Raw genomic sequence first — 18,013 nt, forward strand, 5'->3', positions numbered from 1 at the left:
CATTTGAAAAACAAAATACTTCTGTTATATAGTACTGCACTAAGCTGCAATCAGAATATTGTTCTGTGAATAACATGAGTAAATGTTTCCAAATTTGACTTTTGGGGTTTAGGATTATGTTAAACCGCTAAAATAACATCATAAACATATTACATCAGGCATTTCAAACTGATATATTACTGGATAAAAATTTACGCACATCCTTTTTTTATACATCTGTCCATGCCATTGCTGATATTTTCATCCTAACACACAAATCCGTTTGCATATATATATATATATATATATATATATATATATATATATATATATATATATATATATATATATATATATATATATACCACGCATCCAAACATTGCCTCCAATTTAATCGTGGCTACATGTACAAGACTGCTGAACTTCACATCCAGCCCTATGAAACCACATTACAATTTCGTACACGCCAACCAAATTACTTTGAGTCCTCGTACACCATCATCAGAAAAATCACATGTTTAATTACATTAGTATAAAAAGGTAATAAGGCCTAAGTTTTCAAGTTTATACACAATAATATACACAGTGACCGAATCGTGCAAACAAGCTCCCAGTCAAAATGTTTGAAAGAGTAACTGTGATATACTGACAGCTGACAGGACATTTCATGCATTACCTCCATACATTAACAATTCTTTTAATAACAAGTGACATGTCACAAGTATGTGCCGTGAGGTTAGAAATGAATTAAATGGGAAGAGCACATAACTGTCAGATTGTAACAGCCAGCCAGCTATCAACAGCATCCTTTCATGGCGTTCTCTTAATTGCTTTTTATAGAAAGACTTAGTAGAGTCCACTACATTGCGATAGTGGAAGAGACGATAAAAAATAATGAGGGTAACAGTTCTAAAAATAATAGTTATTAAGGTTCTTTAAAGACACTAAATCTACATTTCCAGTTACATTTCGGTCACTGCAAACTGCAACCACCACAGAACAATAAAATGCTTCAGAGATGGTTTGCGGCGGTGGCAGCATATTGAGGGTGCTAGGGCGATGGCACCGAATCGGACAGCACCTCGGATGGTGTACCCTCACTGGAATTTATGGAGCACGCCTTATGAGGTGGTCTTCGCTGTCGCAGGACTGACGGGTCGAAATTTGGATGCCTGCGGGCATGTTTGCTGTGAACAGAAAATGGTGCGTTATAGGTTAATCTTGTGAAGTTGAATAAATACAGAGAAGTGTAATAGGTATTTCACTGGTAGCAGTCATCTAACTAAAATAATTGATCAGAAAGTGACAAGGCAGTAAAAAGAGATCGGAGAGGTTTTGCTCTAATGAATGTAGAGCACCATAACAGGAATGTGCAGGAACTAAGGGAGTATGCACCATGATGACAAAGATTTCTGGTAAAACATTGTAAAAAATGTTTTACAAAAACAATATTGTGCAGCTGATTCACCTGGTACTTTATGGAAATAAATGAAGCCAGAAGCAGTTTCTAAGTGAAAGTGGCTCACAGAAACTTCAGTTATCAATGAATTCCCACTTGTTTCTAAATGTGTTTCTTTGGTTCTTTTATTTGGATGTCAGCACTAGAGGAAGTCATCTGTGTATAGCTACTGAACCACATTGAAATTCCAAGGTGCAACATCATCACTGTCTACCTCTAGAGTCTACTAGTATTCTCCGCCTCAACATATTTAAAGGTATAAATCTGCTTCACCAATAGATGCTAGGGATGGTGGTAATCGCTGAAACAATGAAGTTTGATCTGTGTTGTTCAACACTAGTTTAATCAGAGTGGGAAAACCATTGAAGATAACTGGTTTCTGAAACAACCAATTTTCAGTTTTTTACTCCTATTAATTCCTGTAATAAATGTAAAAATTGAACAAAGATTGAAAAATTGCAACTCCTTCAGTTCTTAGAACCAAAATATTAAATTAAATAGGCAAATGAAATGGAACTTAGTCCATCCACCATTCACAGTTTTTGTTAAAAAGTAATAAGAGGTGGACTACTATAAAAAAAAAATCTCCAGTATTTTCCTATTCTCTAATTTTTTGAATCTCTGCTCAAAAACAATGTTGTAATCTAGGTCATGCCACTATATGGGCATTATGAAAATTCAGCACTAAATGATAAAAACTGAAGTTGAAGGATTATTGTTCTCGTTAATTGGGTTTGATTTCCAGCTGGGTCAGTGTTGTGTTATCCTAATCGTCCCTTTCATTATCGGTAACACACAAGTCGCCCGATTTGGCATCAACTAAAGACTTTAAACTCAGCAGCCAAGGACTAAAAGCAGATAAAGGCATGTCATGTCAACACAGCCAGCAGATCAGCTCCTTTCTATTTTTATTCTGTGGACTGGAAAGTTTTAAGTTTTCTCCTTATGTCATAAGTTTGTCGTGGCTACTGCTGATTTTAATCTTTCGAAGCAAATGGAAGATTTCACTTCATTGATATCGCTCTTCATAAAATACTTGCAGACTAGAGTTGGTGCCATTCTCTAATACAACTCATTTTTGGCGACAACAGTGAAGAACTACAATCTAGACTATGCGGCAAATCTTGTACACTGCAGGTACACGCATTTCACATAATAGGCTACACTATTGTCTCTGCAATTCCACACCAAGTCTTATGCCACTTGTTTGTTGCTCATTTCTATCAGCATTTTTATTAAAATACGCGCTGATCGATTTTCCGTGATAAGGCAATATTTCAATGCAATGCAATTTTAACAAATAAAAATTAATTCTTCTTTAAAAAGGATTTATTTAAAAACTAAAATTTTTTTCTGCTATGGCTAATTGATATTTCAGTTTTTACCTGGTTATTATTAAAAAGAAAAACACCTGTTATAACCAAGACCAAACAAATATCGAAAAATACTGGTTATTCAGAGCTAAAACATTGGTATCTGCTTTAACTGGCCAGTTTTTCTAGACACCATACCTACTTTACTTCAAGGAAGAAAGACATCTCATTCCTCTGCCCCACACAAAATATAATTTTAGTATGAACACTTTTCATACATTTATTTGAATGGCCTTAAGTAGGACCGATTTAACTTAAGTCCTCTGCATATGGAGTGATGCATGTACAGCAATAGGTACTTTGATCATGCAGCCCACAGGAAAGTAAAAAATATAGTCAGCTGTTTTTATTTCAAGAAAATGATTTACGAGTTAGTACTGTGCACATTTTTAACAGGGTTGGAAATGGAACTTTTTTACAGCTACTTAAGAGCCGCTATTCGTGTTCCAAATTTAAAACAACTCCATACAACTAGATCTAGCCCCCCCCCCCCCCCCCAGTGCACTATCGTATGGGTGCCCTTGACCTGTCTCACTCCGTGCAGTTAGAAGCATAGATGATACAACTAAAAACTGGTTTACTTTCTCTAACAAAAAGTTAGAGGTCATAGTAGGCACTTCCATCTGTTACGATGAACAATAACCGCTCGAAAAGGAAATTACTACTGCTGTACATTCAGTGTTGGTTGCACTACTAAATACTATGATATGTGTAACCTCTCACTCAATATCAATGGAACGTAAGTATCTTCACTGATATGTTAAGTGTTCAGAACTGATCTACACTGCATCGAATTTATCATCCCAAATGATATTCTACACGTTTTTCTTAAAGCTAGGTGTTATGCGGTTTGCTTGATAAAATACACCACTCTAACAGAATTGAAGCAGGTCTGCTTCCGAACGCAACAGAGTTGCCACTAATACAGCATTAGAGACACCATATGTAACAAGCTGAATTAAAATTCCGCAAGAAGAGGAAACTACAGAAAATTCCTAGTACCATCACAGATATGCACCTGTATTCACACTATCAGTAGTACTAATCTAAAAAAACATTTAGAGTAATTTCCAAAAAGTCTGCAAATACGGTCATCTGGAGGGAAACTGGCAAGTCGGACAAGAATGATTAAAGTATTACAGAAAAAAATGGCAGAATTTTGTGATAACCATTTCTGTAGCAAAAGAGGATAGCGGTATAGTTAACTCAAAAGAAAAAGCATTGGAGCATATGAGGAAGAGTGTCAATGATACAAACAGTTTTGCATTAGAAAAATAGTTAAATCTCTTTATAAGCAAACACTATTACTTCTTTAACAAGTTTGGCGGGGAAAAAAATCAAATTGATTCCAATCTGTTACTACTGATGAAACATGGGTCAACAATTAACCACAAAGTGGAGCACGGGACAATCATTGCTATTACAATATTTCAAGTAAAATATTTAAAGTCTGTTCTCCTGATACAGTTGGTGTAACCAGACACATACGTAATGTATCACATTCACAATGTATTTTCTTTTTGTTAGATTTCCCTATAAGAATGGGATTGATAAATATTAGCAATTTAGTTGTTGACACGTTTCACCATTCACATCTTCGCCCTCTATCAATTCAGCCACTACAGAATAAAATATTTAAATAACAAAACACATGCTGGAGTTTTTTAATTGTATGTGTCAGTCTTTTAACTGCAAATACTTAAATATAAATGCAAGAAAGGAGATTTATGTGCAATAATAAAGGAACATAGATATAGCACACGCTCTTTAACTAGTTAATGAAACTAGTTTTTCAGTTCCTAAAAAATGTTCCATAACACTGCTAAAACTGTTACACAAAACATAATAAATAGGTGGTAACAATGAATGGAAGGGTTATTCAGGACAATGGTGGAAGGGAGGAGAGGTGTAAGAAATCTGTTGCCATTGTAGGAACTGCAGTGACATTGAACAAACAAGTGATGCCTTGCAACAGCCTACATATAATTTTCTCAGCCTGCCTACATAAAATTTTCTCAGCTTATAGCACCAACAGAGCACGCACAAGTTATAAAAATGTCCTCTGTATATGTTGTATGAAATGGGAGTGTCAGGGCTGCTTTCCTACAAAAGCACTCTCACTACATATTCAAAGAGGAACACACCAGTAAACATTAGAGGCACCATGAAATCACATGAGTACGTAATGGATGTAAATTGCCAAATAGATTAATGTACAAATGCACTGGAAAAACGAAGATGAATAATTACTTTTTCCTACAATGAGTACTTAAAATCACTGTTTGATGAGAGATATGACTGCCTGACAGTTATCTTACAGAAGAACATTACCATGAATGTGACTGCCCACATGTTATGGAACAAATGATGAAGAAACAGAAAGAAATGCACTTTATTTCAGTAAATCACAAATTCTTCCATCCACAAGGACTCAAGCTGGTTCCTTTAAAATGGTTAGGTTTTACCATCCAGATAAAGGCATTGTAGTGAGAGTTTTGGAGTTGGTGAACTTTGGTGTTTAATACATTTGACTTCTTACATATTAGAAGTGTTAGAAAAGTTTGATCTTAAGAAGGAGGTTATAGCAATTTAAGCTAAAAACACAAATACCAATTATGGAGCAAAGAAAAGGAAAGGTGAGAACAATCTTTTAATTTAACTGGCAAGAAAAAGAGTGAAAATAATTTAAATGGTGTAGGATGTCAATCTCATATTGTGTACAATACTGTCCAATGGCTTACCCCTTCATATACAGCTCATAACTAGTAAAATCTACAAACATCTTCATATTTATGCTGAAACTTTTAACCATTTTCACAATGAGCGAGTGCCCGAAAATTATTAGAGACTTGGTCGAGTTTTCACTAACTACTCCAGGTTCTAATGCATCCACTGAATCAGTGTTTTCAATAATTATTTAAATTAGATGAAAGAAATGGTAAATCTGAAAATGACAGAAACCATATTGGGTAGCCTCCTTTACATGAGCTTTTACAATTTGATACTTAATGAAAATAAACTTCTACAGCAAATACACACGACTGTAAAATACCACTGAAAAACCAGAGTGTGCACCACCAACTTCAATGCAAAATGTGTGAAATTTGTGTTTAGCATTATGGTAGAATATGTGAAAACAAATTATTGTTAAACCAATTCCACTGTGTTTCAGTTTTCACTCATTTGGCCAGCAGTTTTGTGCAATATTTTGAAAACGTCCTGATTTTGTTTATAATAATATGGGAATCCTAGTCATTCTAGATCCCATTAATAAGAATAACCTTCAGGATACATCGACATGAGGCAAAACTGATACAGAAACTTACTCTGTATACTGTATTAACAATAAACTATCACTATACAGCTTAATAGGATTTGAGCTTATTCCATCTAAATTTAATGGAGTAAAAGAGTCAGCAGCTGCTACTTAGTAAAACTGAGAAGGCAGCATACTTTTTTTCAATGTACAGTGTTTAATATTTGCTTGATTACAATGGTATTTTTCAAATAAACTTTTTTTTGCATCTATAAATACCATATCAATATCAATAGTAGGTTGCCTAATTACTTGTCATTCATCTTTATAAGAAACATTGCCATTTGCTATATGGCTCACACAACTTTTCAATCCCCAAATACAGACCTCTCTTAAATTCAATTGGACAATATTTATGGGAGATAACTATTAGCTAAAATAAGAATGAACATTTTTAATAAATAAAAGAGTATTGTAAATAATAAAGAAGAAAAGCAATTGGTTATTTATCACAAGGTCTGTGGTTCGGAGTATAATTTCATTTAAAAATGAAATGGATGAATGAGTCATGAAAGCCGTACAAAATCTGTGTATGGGAAAACAGACAAGGCAAAAATAATCCAGCTTAAACTGTGTAAATAATTTAACCTTTAATGTATGGCATTTTGTCTTAATGTCTTGGATTGTTTAATCTGTTTGGGGGGGGACTGATAGTGCAAAAAGTGTGGGAACTGTGACAAAATTTCATCATTAAAAAAAAAGATATTAACTATTAATTAATTACAAAGCGATCTGCTGGCTGGACACTGCATAAAACCGATTTTGAATATTAGGCTGTAAACGATATCCGAATGTCTGAAGTGAGAAACAAAAGGGTTTTAGAATTGAATATCTATAGCTGAAATGGTATAATGTAATGACATCAACAATGAAAACAGACTATGATCTTTTAAGGGAAAATAATTTGTAACAAAAATTGTGACTGTTAGTACAAAATGGCTCTTTCGATTAATTCGGTTGAGGCATTGCACTCAAATACAACAAGGATACAGAGAAGAAACTAGTAAGATCCACAGACTTATATATGTGCTTATGACCACCACCACAACCTTTCCCCCTTGCCACCAGCCCCTAAAAAGCAATATGCATTTGTAAAACAAAACACACAATAAGAGACAATTTGTATTTTCAATAAAATTCTTCGGGGTTTAGCAATACACCCTGAGGAAGGTGCCTTGCAACAGTCGCTGAAACGTCAGAATTTTACAGACGACAATGCAGCCTCAAACCCAGAAAAATTTTATTGACTGTGACAACGCCTTGGAAGCCTATGTTTACAGTTTGTATTTTATAAGAATGTGATGCTCCTAAATTATAGTAGAGATATATTGGTAATCAAATATTACCAGTCAAAATGACTGAGTAAAATGTATAATGCTTTAAGCATAGGAAGCAGCAGATGGTATATATTTTTAATGCTCTGTCTCGTACAGTGGTATCGATTTTTAAAGTAAGGCACAGGAAATTCTTAATATTGCTGTTCTGATTTGATAAGTATGTCACTGTTGGCAGTAAACTAAAGTTTTAATGACAGATTTTTCTGTAGTTTAAACTAATGTGTGTCATGTTGAAAGATCAAGAGTTTGGCTATGAGTTGACTTCTACAAATGTGTCATGACAGTAATCTATTATTTTCACATATTATGTATTCCTTTGATAATAGTCTTTTCCCACTGGCCTGTTATTTTTTTACGTTTTCAATATGCCTGGAGGTACTGTTAGAAAGTGTTCCACTGAAGAACCCCCATATTATTACCGAGCTTCAGAAACTAAGTTAATTAAAGTAGTCCCACTGTACTGCGTCATAGTGGTTACATGCTACTTGATTTGCAGCGAGTTTGTCACCTTTTTCTGTTTTCGCCAGTAGTTCAAATATGAACGAATGTCAATCCAATTACACGAAAAGCGAATTTAGTGCTGATCAGACTTTTTGAACTTTAGATCTGTTTTCTGTAGCAAAGTGGAATGGTATTTTGATGACGGAAATCATCTCTACGTCCAAAGGCTGGCCGAGCGCTTGGAAAACTAACCTCAGGTGATCGCTGCGCATGAACTTCTTGTCACAGACGGGGCAGCAGAAGTTCTTCTCACCGGTGTGGGTGCGCGTGTGGCGTGCCAGCTCGTCCGAGCGGGCGAACCTCTTGCCGCAGCCAGACCACGTGCACGGGAATGGTCGCTCCCCTGTGAAGAAACAAAGAACGGTGTTATTATAGAATGCTCTCACTTATGACCTAATGGCTACAACTCCAACAGGATTGCTAGGTTTTTTTCCCCCAGAGGAAGCTGTTTTTTACCCCCGAACCTGATGATTCCAAACCGAACAAAATTGGGATTTCTGGGTCCTGTGTTCTTTTTATTATTTTTTTATAGTGTACTAAAATACGAAGGACACGCAGTACGCTGAGAATTATAATAATTACCTTTGGTAAACGTAACAACATTCATTACCAAGCTGTTTTAAATTTCGACTGTTCCTTCCTTTGCGGCACTAACATTTCATTCGTCTCGCAGTCTGACGACAAATCAGTTTGGAGGGGGGGGGGGGGCAATTCACAACTCTAAAATGTAAAGGAACTAGAACCAACTGTTTTGATCTGTTTCTAGCATGTTAACGAATGCAAGCAAGTTCTCTTCAGACATAGAGCTAAATTTTTAATTTCTGTTACTTTTACAAGATTGGCTCCTAATTTAAATACTCACATAGTGGACAGAAATTTTGTTTATTTTGTGTGATTGGGAGTGGTTTTCAATAACAAAATTTTAAACAATCCGCTTAAATCAGGATACCTGGCAACCTGAAACTACTACCATTATGACAGAAGCACAGATCAATGACAATATTCCGCAACTATCCCATGGATCTAAGAATAGACAGACAGATCTGATGAATAGGAAGTATTTCCCAATTAATTCATATTCCATATCCCTCAGTTTCCCCATTGCCGAAGCACTTGGGAGATGCAATTTCCCAATGAAAGGTATTTTCTCCTATCATTGAGTTGATTCTTCGTCCTTTATTAAGGTTGTGAATACGAGGAAACCTTGTTAAATCCCGCACTAACTTATCAGAATTTGAAACTAACACTGTTTCTATTCCTTTCTTGTCTGTAGAGTTGGCCCATTGCTAACATACTGGACTTTCAATGGGTTGGTTCCTTTGAAAGAACACACGGCCGGTTTCCTTAACCAACCACGTTTATGCGCACAGCCTGTTATGATCTCATCGCCCACGCTAAGTGACAGTTAAAGTCGTAAAGGAAGGTGGATTTGGGTGTAAGTTTTGTAGTCAAAATCATTATTGTTCACGGAATATTCTAGCCGGTACTTTATTTAAGTATGAAACTGAAAAGTGTTGGAAGACCACTCGGGATGTGACGGTCGCAGCTCGACAAGGCAGTAAGCGCTCGAAGCGAGTTAATCTCTATAAACATCTGGCTCCCGATGACAAATGTGACCGACTCATGCCATTACAAAAGCTGTGCGCGACTAAACACCGTATTGATCCAACATTCATGTACAAATATAACAATTCTGCAGAAGAAATCCGTTGCCGCGTGTGTTGGAAGCGAAAGCGAAGTACGAATACTATTTGGCAGGCAAGTTAACAATAGACTTTACTAACACTTTAAAAGTATTTCCAGCAGATGTGTGTCGTTTTATAAGCATAGTTATCTGATTCGTTTGCGTCTGTTTTTCTCAATAGAAACGACAGATGGAAATCCGCACACCAAATAATGTATAAAAAATTAGCACCGGTGTTATCGGCTACACAAGCACGAACCACGTCGCCTTGAACACCTATGAATAAAGATGGCGAATAGCACGCTTCCAACACCGGTCACCACTACGTAGAAGATACGTCAGCGATAGGTTATTTATTGAATTGTATGGCTAGGGCCCCCCATCGGGCAGACCGTTCGACGGGTGCCGGTCTTTCAATTTGACGCCGCCATTTCGGCGACCTGCAGTCGATGAGGATGAGGACGGGGACAGCATAACACCCAGTCCCTGGGCGAAGAAAATTCTTCGACCCAGCCAAGAATCGAACCCGGGCCCAGAGGGCTGACAATCCGTCACGCTCATCATTCAGCTACTGGGGGCGGACATCAGAGATAGGTAAAGCCAAGAACAATTTGCGCTTAATTTTCCCAACAGCAGACACTTTGCTATTTTTTTCATTAAAGACATTTATTGATTCATACACCTGAAAATTGGGAATTTCTTAGTAAATACGTAGGTAGTAATTCACGACTTCAACGGGTATTAGTACTCTCACTTCGGAATCATTCCGGCAGATATGGGTAAATGAATACTACCGTGAATGAATTGTACATATTTATAAAAGATGCTTAAATTCCATGCCAGCCACATCGGTTTAGTCTTTCAAATTTAGTTAGAATATCTAAGAGCATTTTTCACTTTACAACAACGAGACCGATTACTCCGCCAATGCCTTCCAGTAGGGAAGCAGCGCCCCAGAAAAACGTGGCTAAGTGGGCCTTCATTGATGGAAAGAGAAAGAGAGAGGTTTACGATGTTGTGCGACATCTGCACGGCCGATCGTTCGGCTGCCCCTACACGGACGACAGCGTTTACTGAAGTTCTTAGATCCTCACAGGCATGACAAATTTCATGGTAGCTATAGTGGCTAACCCCTTGCAAAATCTAGACAGTGAAATGGACGAGTAACTTTACAATAAAATCGTTTTACTGTCTTATAAACAGCCGGCCGTGTGGCCGTGCGGTTCTAGGCACTTCAATCCTGAACCGCGCTGCTTCTACGGTCGCAGGTTCCAATACTGCCTCGGGCATGGATGTGTGTGATGTCCTTAGGTTAGTTAGGTTTAAGTAGTTCTAAGTCTAGGGGATTTATGACCTCAGATGTTAAGTCCCATAGTGTTTAGAGTCATAATCATCATCTTAACAGCGTTTTTACTTGGCCAGAAACTTTTTGAGAAGTCTCGGCTTCATCAAGCTTTTAATGTAAGGAAGGGCCTTCACAGAGATGTTACTGCGTCAGGAGTGCGTTCCCTGCTAATTTTGCAGATTTGATTTGTACATGACATCAGAATGTAGTAACTTTTTCATCCCCACATTTATACTGTTGTGTCAACAAATGTAAGTGAATTCCTTGTGATATCATATACAATAGAAATTAGCAAAATTCAGAGATACGCGTTTCTGTCGGTGTTTTCTATAAAGGTCCTTACTCAACTGAGGCGCTGAACATGCAGCTATCACTGCGAAGTGTACATGGGCGAAGCAAAAAGTATATACGACAGCAGGTAGATTTTAATTACAAGTTTTATATTTGGTAGACTATCCTTCGTTGTGCAGTTGGACAGTAAAGTTAAAACGACTGCAAATATCTTGGTCATTACAATATTTTATAGTAATAATGCTGTTATTAAGAAATCCCTGCTTTCTGAAACAACGATGACTGCTCACAGTGATGATGTGCTTAAGAAGTGATATGTTAAGCAGCGCTTGCCTCAAAGATCCAAAACTTTTCTTCCACTTTTCTCTTCCTTCTGAGTCAATTTCGAACATAAAAGTTTCAGTTCCTAAAGCCGGGTTCACACATGCGTCTAACGTGACATCACAGCTTATGACTTGCTATAGTGGCATCGTGCGTTACCGTTCACACAGGACGCCACTAATTCTACGTAGTTGCACAGCTTTCAATACGGCGTCAACTGAAATTATATGGGTGGTCTGAATGTTATATTGAAGGTTATGGCCTTATAGCTGTGATTAGAGTTAAATACAAGGAGGACGAAACTCAGATGCTGGATCCGAAAATAGATTCGCACTGCTATAAATCAAGGGAAACAACTTATAAAAGAATATGCTGTTTGTAGCGTCAAACTAACAAACAGCTGGCATGTAAATATCATAGCCGGCCGCTGTAGCGAGCGGTTCTAGGCGCTTCAGTGGAAACGCGCGACCGCTACGGTCGCAGGTTCGAATCCTGCTTCGGGCATGGATATGTGTGATGTCCTTAGGTTAGTTAGGTTTAATCGGCACTTCGAATAATTAATTTTTAGTTTAACAGCTGCCACATCAAACTCTGAATCTATTTCCTGCATATAATCCACAATTTATACAATGCTTGGTCTCACAAATTACAAAGTTTTTTTTGGTTACATATATTAAGTTTATTTATTTATTCCTTGGTGGTATATGTCATTGGTTTGCAAATACACACACACACACACACACACACACACAGCGAGAGAGGGGGGGGGGGGGGGGGGGGAAGACATCAAACAATGGTTGCTAGAAGCTGCGAAAAGTGTAACTGCCAGCCTTTGTTTTCACTTTTTTCAGAAATAAAATAAAAGCACACAGAAATCGAATGGAATACGACAGCAATTACTGCACGATAGCTGCAACAGAACGGTCGTGTTTCGCAATACTGCCACCTGGAAGCAGTGGTGGTAGGGAAGTAGCGGAACAGAGTACAACTTGAGGGGTTCACAGATGCAACTGCAGTACGGCAGTAACAGTGGCAACACTTTAGTTGCGTGTGGGAGCCTGGCTGAAGGTATTCTTTGGAGCCTTCTTTAGGTGCACGCCGCGGCGGCCTATCGATTGTCGAATAGCTAGTCGACCCGGGAGTAAACAGCAGTACCAGGCGGCGCAGGGACTCGGTGCCTCAGCTATCTCCAGCATCTCGCCAGTGGGGCATTCGGAAATATCTGTGTCCGCATCATCTCTTTCTTTCACCGTGTCTCACTTTTTCCAACGTTCCGTTGGCGTGACTAAGGCCATTTGCTTTGCGGCATTGGGAGGCACGAACATTCATTGATGTGGAGTTCCCATTTTCTTCGAGAAGTCCTGTTGCCGTTTGAAGAGTTAGATCATCTTTTAAAGCAAATAATTACAGGCTGACATGCTGGTAGCCACATTCAAACAGCGTCCGAGAAGAAGTAGTAGCAGATCTTCAGTAGGACAGAGAGCGTGGAAATACATCAATGTAATTACTTTCTTCCAGAATTTGAAATGATAAGGAGTGAGTGGTCATTGTTTGTAAAGGAGGAAAAAATTGAGCACACCGTATCGTTTACACAGCCCGTGGGGAGGACAGGAGTAGTACCGTCTGCATTAGATGGATGAAATTAACGTTTTATAATGTCAAGATTTTTTCCGTCACTCGTGTGGCTGGAACTACAATCATTGGACATTCATCTCTCGCATAAAAAAATAAAATGTACACTGAAATACAAACAAGAAGTATATAGGGGAATTCTTGGATGGACAAGGTAAAGAAGGCAGGACAGAAGAAACTAGTATTTAAAAACGTATAACTGGTTTGGTAACTTAGTCGGTTAGTTACAGTATTACTAGTGTAATCCCAAAAGTAAGGTCTCCTATTTTTTTTATAAGTACATAGTCCTGTTAAATCACCATTTCTGTCGATGCATTTTTGTAGACGCTGTGGCAGTGTTTGTATGCCCATGTCATACCAGCTCGCTGCCATGCTGTTCAGAAAGTTATGAACCTCTTCTTTCACCTCGTCGTCAGAGATGAATCGCTGGGACCACAATTAACGTTGACAGGTACTGTGAGACCTCGAAAAAACTCAAACGGGCAATTCAGAATCGGAGAAGAGGAATGTTGAGCAAGGGCGTACACATTCTCCATGACAACGCTCGCCCACACATCGCTCGGCAAACCGTTGCTCTCCTGCAACAGTTTCTGGGGAACATAATCACCCATCCACCCACCCTATAGTCCCGACTTGGCGCCCAGTGGCTATCACCTGTTCCCTAGGTTAAAAGAACGTTTCACCGGAAAGCGATTCACCTCCGACGACGTGAAAGAACATGTTCATAACTTTCTGAACAGCATGGCGACGAGCTGGTATGACATGGGCATACAAAAACTGCCACAGCGCCTACAAAAATGCATCGATAGAAATTGTGATTATGTCGAATAATAGCTAAATGTTCAAGCTCTAAACTGATGTATACCATTGTAGAAATAAACAGGTCTATGTACTTACGAAAAAATAGGAGACCTTACTTTTGGAATTACCCTCGTATATTTGGTGTCCTTGGCGTAATTTTGTTCTCATTATGTTCCTTGCCAATTATTTCCATCTTATTTAATATTTTACTTCTTTACTCACAGCAGAAAATTTGTCAAGACAGGCAACTTATCTACAGAGAGGGCTTAATTTTGATTGTAAACTGCTTTTCGAAAATACACTGAGGTGACAAAATTCATGGGATACCTCCAAGGATCTCCTTTTCCCCAGCGTAGTGCAGAAATTATGACGTGATATGGACTCAGAACGTGGTTGGAAATCCCCTGCAGAAATACTGACCCATGCTGCGTCTATAGCCGTCCATTGCGAAAGTGTTGTCGGTACAGGGTTTTATGTACGAACTGGCCTCTCGATTCTGTCCCATATTTGTTCGACGGGTGGCCAAATAATTTGCTCGAATCGTCCAGAATATTCTTCAAACCAATCGCGAACAACTGTGACCTGCTGACATGACATCTTTGTTTGGGAACCTGAAACAGTCCACACCATTATGGAGACACCACTGGTTTGCACAGTGCCTTGTTGACAACTGGGGTCCAAGGGTGCCTTAGTTCTGCACCACACTCTTCCATCAGATCTTGCCAACTGGAACCTGGACTCATCTGACCAGGCCATGGCTTTCCAGTCGTCTAGGGTCCAGCCGAAACGGTCACAAGCGCAGCAGATGCGCTGCAGGTAATGCGCTGTTAGCAAAGCCACTCGCGTCTGTCATCTGCTGCCATAAGCACCAAATTCGCCGCACTGACCTAACGGATACTATCGTTGTACGTCCCACATTGGTTCCTGCGGTTTTTTTACGCAGTGCTGCTTGTCTATTAGCACTGACAACTATGTAAATGCCGCTGCCCTCGGTCGTTGTGGTGAGAGGTAATCCCTGAGATCTGTTATTCCTGGCACAGACACCATTGTGCATATCTGAATATTTAATTCCTTAACTATTTCCGAAATTGAATGTTCCACGCGCCTAGCGTCAACTGCCATTTCTCATTCAAAGTCTATTAATTCCCGTCGGGCGGCCATAATCACGTCGGAAGCTTCTCACATTAATCACCTGAGTACAAATGCCAATACACAGCCCTTTTATACCTTGCGTACGCGGAACTACCGCCATCTGTATACGTGCATATCGCTTTCCCACGAGTTGCCTCCTCAGTGTAAACGAAAATCATTGCGTGAGGAAGAGTTAGACTCAGACTCAGGATTGAAACCTTGATTGGTCCTAAGATTTTATCTGTCACTTCCCCTTCTTTCGCGTTTGTCAGTGAGTTTTAGATTAACACCATGGTTCGAAGCCCACATTAAACTGTAGGTCCCCATGTAACTGGGTGAATATGTCAGTAGAAAGGAGCGGAGGAAGGGAGGGCATACCACGCCCATTAGGATGTCGGTGGAAGGCGAACACACAACACCACAATCATGTCGCAAACGCCTGAAGTGGCGAACGTAATTAAGCAGTTTATTATTCTTCCAACTGTAGGGCATGTCGGCAGTGTAACGGGCGATCGTATCTTACTTACCGCGATTATCGAGCGATTATGAGGCCACTTACTCCAGTGGATCTTTAAAGGACCCCAACGGTTTCTTTGTGTGAGATGATATCGACCTCACTGAAGACCATGTTAAATAGGATACCATACAGTTACGTCATCCTTGCAGAGAAGAAACCTTAACATGACAAGGCAAGAAGTTGAGAGAAAGTAATGATGGAGGATTACGCATGACAGATTAAACAACATGGCCCTAAAGCGACGCTACAGCTTTGCCACATCGGCTGTTAGCAGCCAATGCGGTTATAACACAATTAACCATAAACCAAACTGCCGGGCAGTGCCCTATAATGGATGACGCTTGTACACCACGCTACTCGAAAACCGGAAGTAAACTGACACTTTGTTGTGGTACATTGGTAACGGCGCCCAGTTACCGCGCGAGGTTGAGAGATCGGATAGAACTAAGTTGCAAGGCGTGAAGTATGAACCAACACGCTACTCTTGATAGATGTATGTCAGATGCCGAAGTGTAAATCAGCCGCCAACAACGTCGCGTGTGGGTCAGTGACGCCAATGATCGACTGACTGCCTGCGTATGTAGAAGGCAGCAGGTGGCATAGACAGTTGTTCTATAGTGTTTACTCTCTAGAGCTCGTTCTAGTTCCGTGGAAGTTTTCCATGATGTTTTAACACGTACTATCATCCTATCTCTTGACTGTATTTTCCATCTGTTCCTTTCTTCGCAAATTCTGCAAAGATCCTTATTCCTAACTAGTCCACCGAATTTTCAAAATCCTTCTACAGCATCACACCTAAAATCCTTCGATTCTCTTTTCAGATTTTCCCACAATTTCTGTTTCACTAACATATAATGCTGTGCTCCCAAAACACATTCTCTGAAAAAAAAATTCACAAATTGAGGCCTACGTTTGATAGTAGACTTCTCTTGGCCAGAAATGTCCTCTTTGCCTGTGCCTCTTTATGTACTCCTTGCTTCGTCCGTCATGTCTTCTTTCCCAGGTAGCAGAATTCGGTCTCCAGTTTTGGTAAGTTTATCGCTAACCTCACTTCTGCTGCTTCTCATCGCTTTTGTCTTTCTTCGATATCTTCCGAATCTATAGCGTGTGCCCACTGTAAGTCCACTGGATTCCAGTGTCACCAGGAAATCTCATCACATCACTGTCCTGAATTTTAATCCCAGTCCTGAACCCTTCTTTTATTTCCGTCATTGCTTTCTCTACGTGCAGATCTAACAGTAGAGGCGAAAGACTGTCCCTGTCTTACACCCTCTTTAATACCACTTCGTTCTTGGTCTTCCATTCTTATTGTTCTATTTTGGTTCTTTTACATTTTTATATTAGCCGTCTTTCCCTCCAGCTTACTCCTATTTCCCTCAAAAATTTCTAACATATTGCATTATTTTACGTTGTTTAAGTTGACAACTCAAACGATTGTTTAAGCGTTGCTTTCATTATCAAGTACAACGTCAAAACTGCCTTTCTGGTGCCTTTACCTTATCTAAAGCTGAACTGATCCGTCATCTGACAGTTCTGTTCGAAGACAGTTTTTGATGTGATTTGACTCTTCGACAGCAACACGAAAGAAAGTGAAATGGGCGCTGTATACTACCATCTAAATATTGTTTGATGTGTTCGTATAGATTTATTTCTCGAGCAAATAAACTCTGATTTTTTGAAATGTTTCGACGCCACTTCCTATTCGTTCAATTCTCAAGGGAGAGGATATTTCACCATACATTTATCAGTAATCTTCACTATGAATTTTACTTTGGCCATTAACTAACTCTACTATCATTGCTAGTTACCTAATTGTGGTAACACGTTTCGTCTTATGTAAAGAGGAGGGTCAATCATAACCTCTCTTTAGTTGCACAGCAGATAGTTCACAATTTTGGTGCCGATGTAGAAACAAAAACAACCACCCCTAAAAAGTGATTCTCAGTACAGGAATAATACGCCAGTGGCGATGCAGTAACCTCGCTTGCCGCGTGGCACAAGAAAGTCACTCGCTTGGAACATAAAGCTCGATTTAGGCGGGACGTGGGACACGAACAAGAAAGTAGTCGTCTATTGCAGCGGTCCACGCGGTAGATGGTACAACTATAAAAAAAAAAGCTGTTTACATGGCACGTGCCTGTCTAGTCATCTGCTCTACTTGTTTAATGCGTTTGTAGTTAACTTCCTGCAAGTGAATAGACTTTAAATTCACTTTTCGAGACCATCAAGTATTTTAAGTCACTTTGTAATGACTACTATATTTATTCGTATTTTGACGGACACTGTGACGCTGTATTACTAGTTTTCATGCAATTTATTTGAAACT

The 18,013-nt window shown here is 39.1% G+C and overlaps 1 protein-coding gene across 1 annotated transcript in view; it reads right to left on the reverse strand.

The window, feature by feature from the left end:
- Positions 1–350: 350 nt before the first annotated feature.
- Positions 351–18,013, reverse strand: part of LOC126198719 (Krueppel-like factor 16) — a 276,257-nt gene continuing 258,594 nt past the window's right edge. The window contains exons 2-3 of the mRNA XM_049935236.1: positions 8,158–8,308; positions 351–1,166 (exon numbers count right to left, since the gene is read on the reverse strand). Coding sequence (XP_049791193.1) covers positions 1,031–1,166; positions 8,158–8,308 — 287 coding nt within the window. The 3' untranslated portion in view covers positions 351–1,030. The remainder of the gene's footprint in view (positions 1,167–8,157; positions 8,309–18,013) is intronic.

The sequence above is a fragment of the Schistocerca nitens genome, chromosome 8 (assembly GCF_023898315.1).
Source record: "Schistocerca nitens isolate TAMUIC-IGC-003100 chromosome 8, iqSchNite1.1, whole genome shotgun sequence".
NCBI classification, from domain to species: domain Eukaryota; kingdom Metazoa; phylum Arthropoda; class Insecta; order Orthoptera; family Acrididae; genus Schistocerca; species Schistocerca nitens.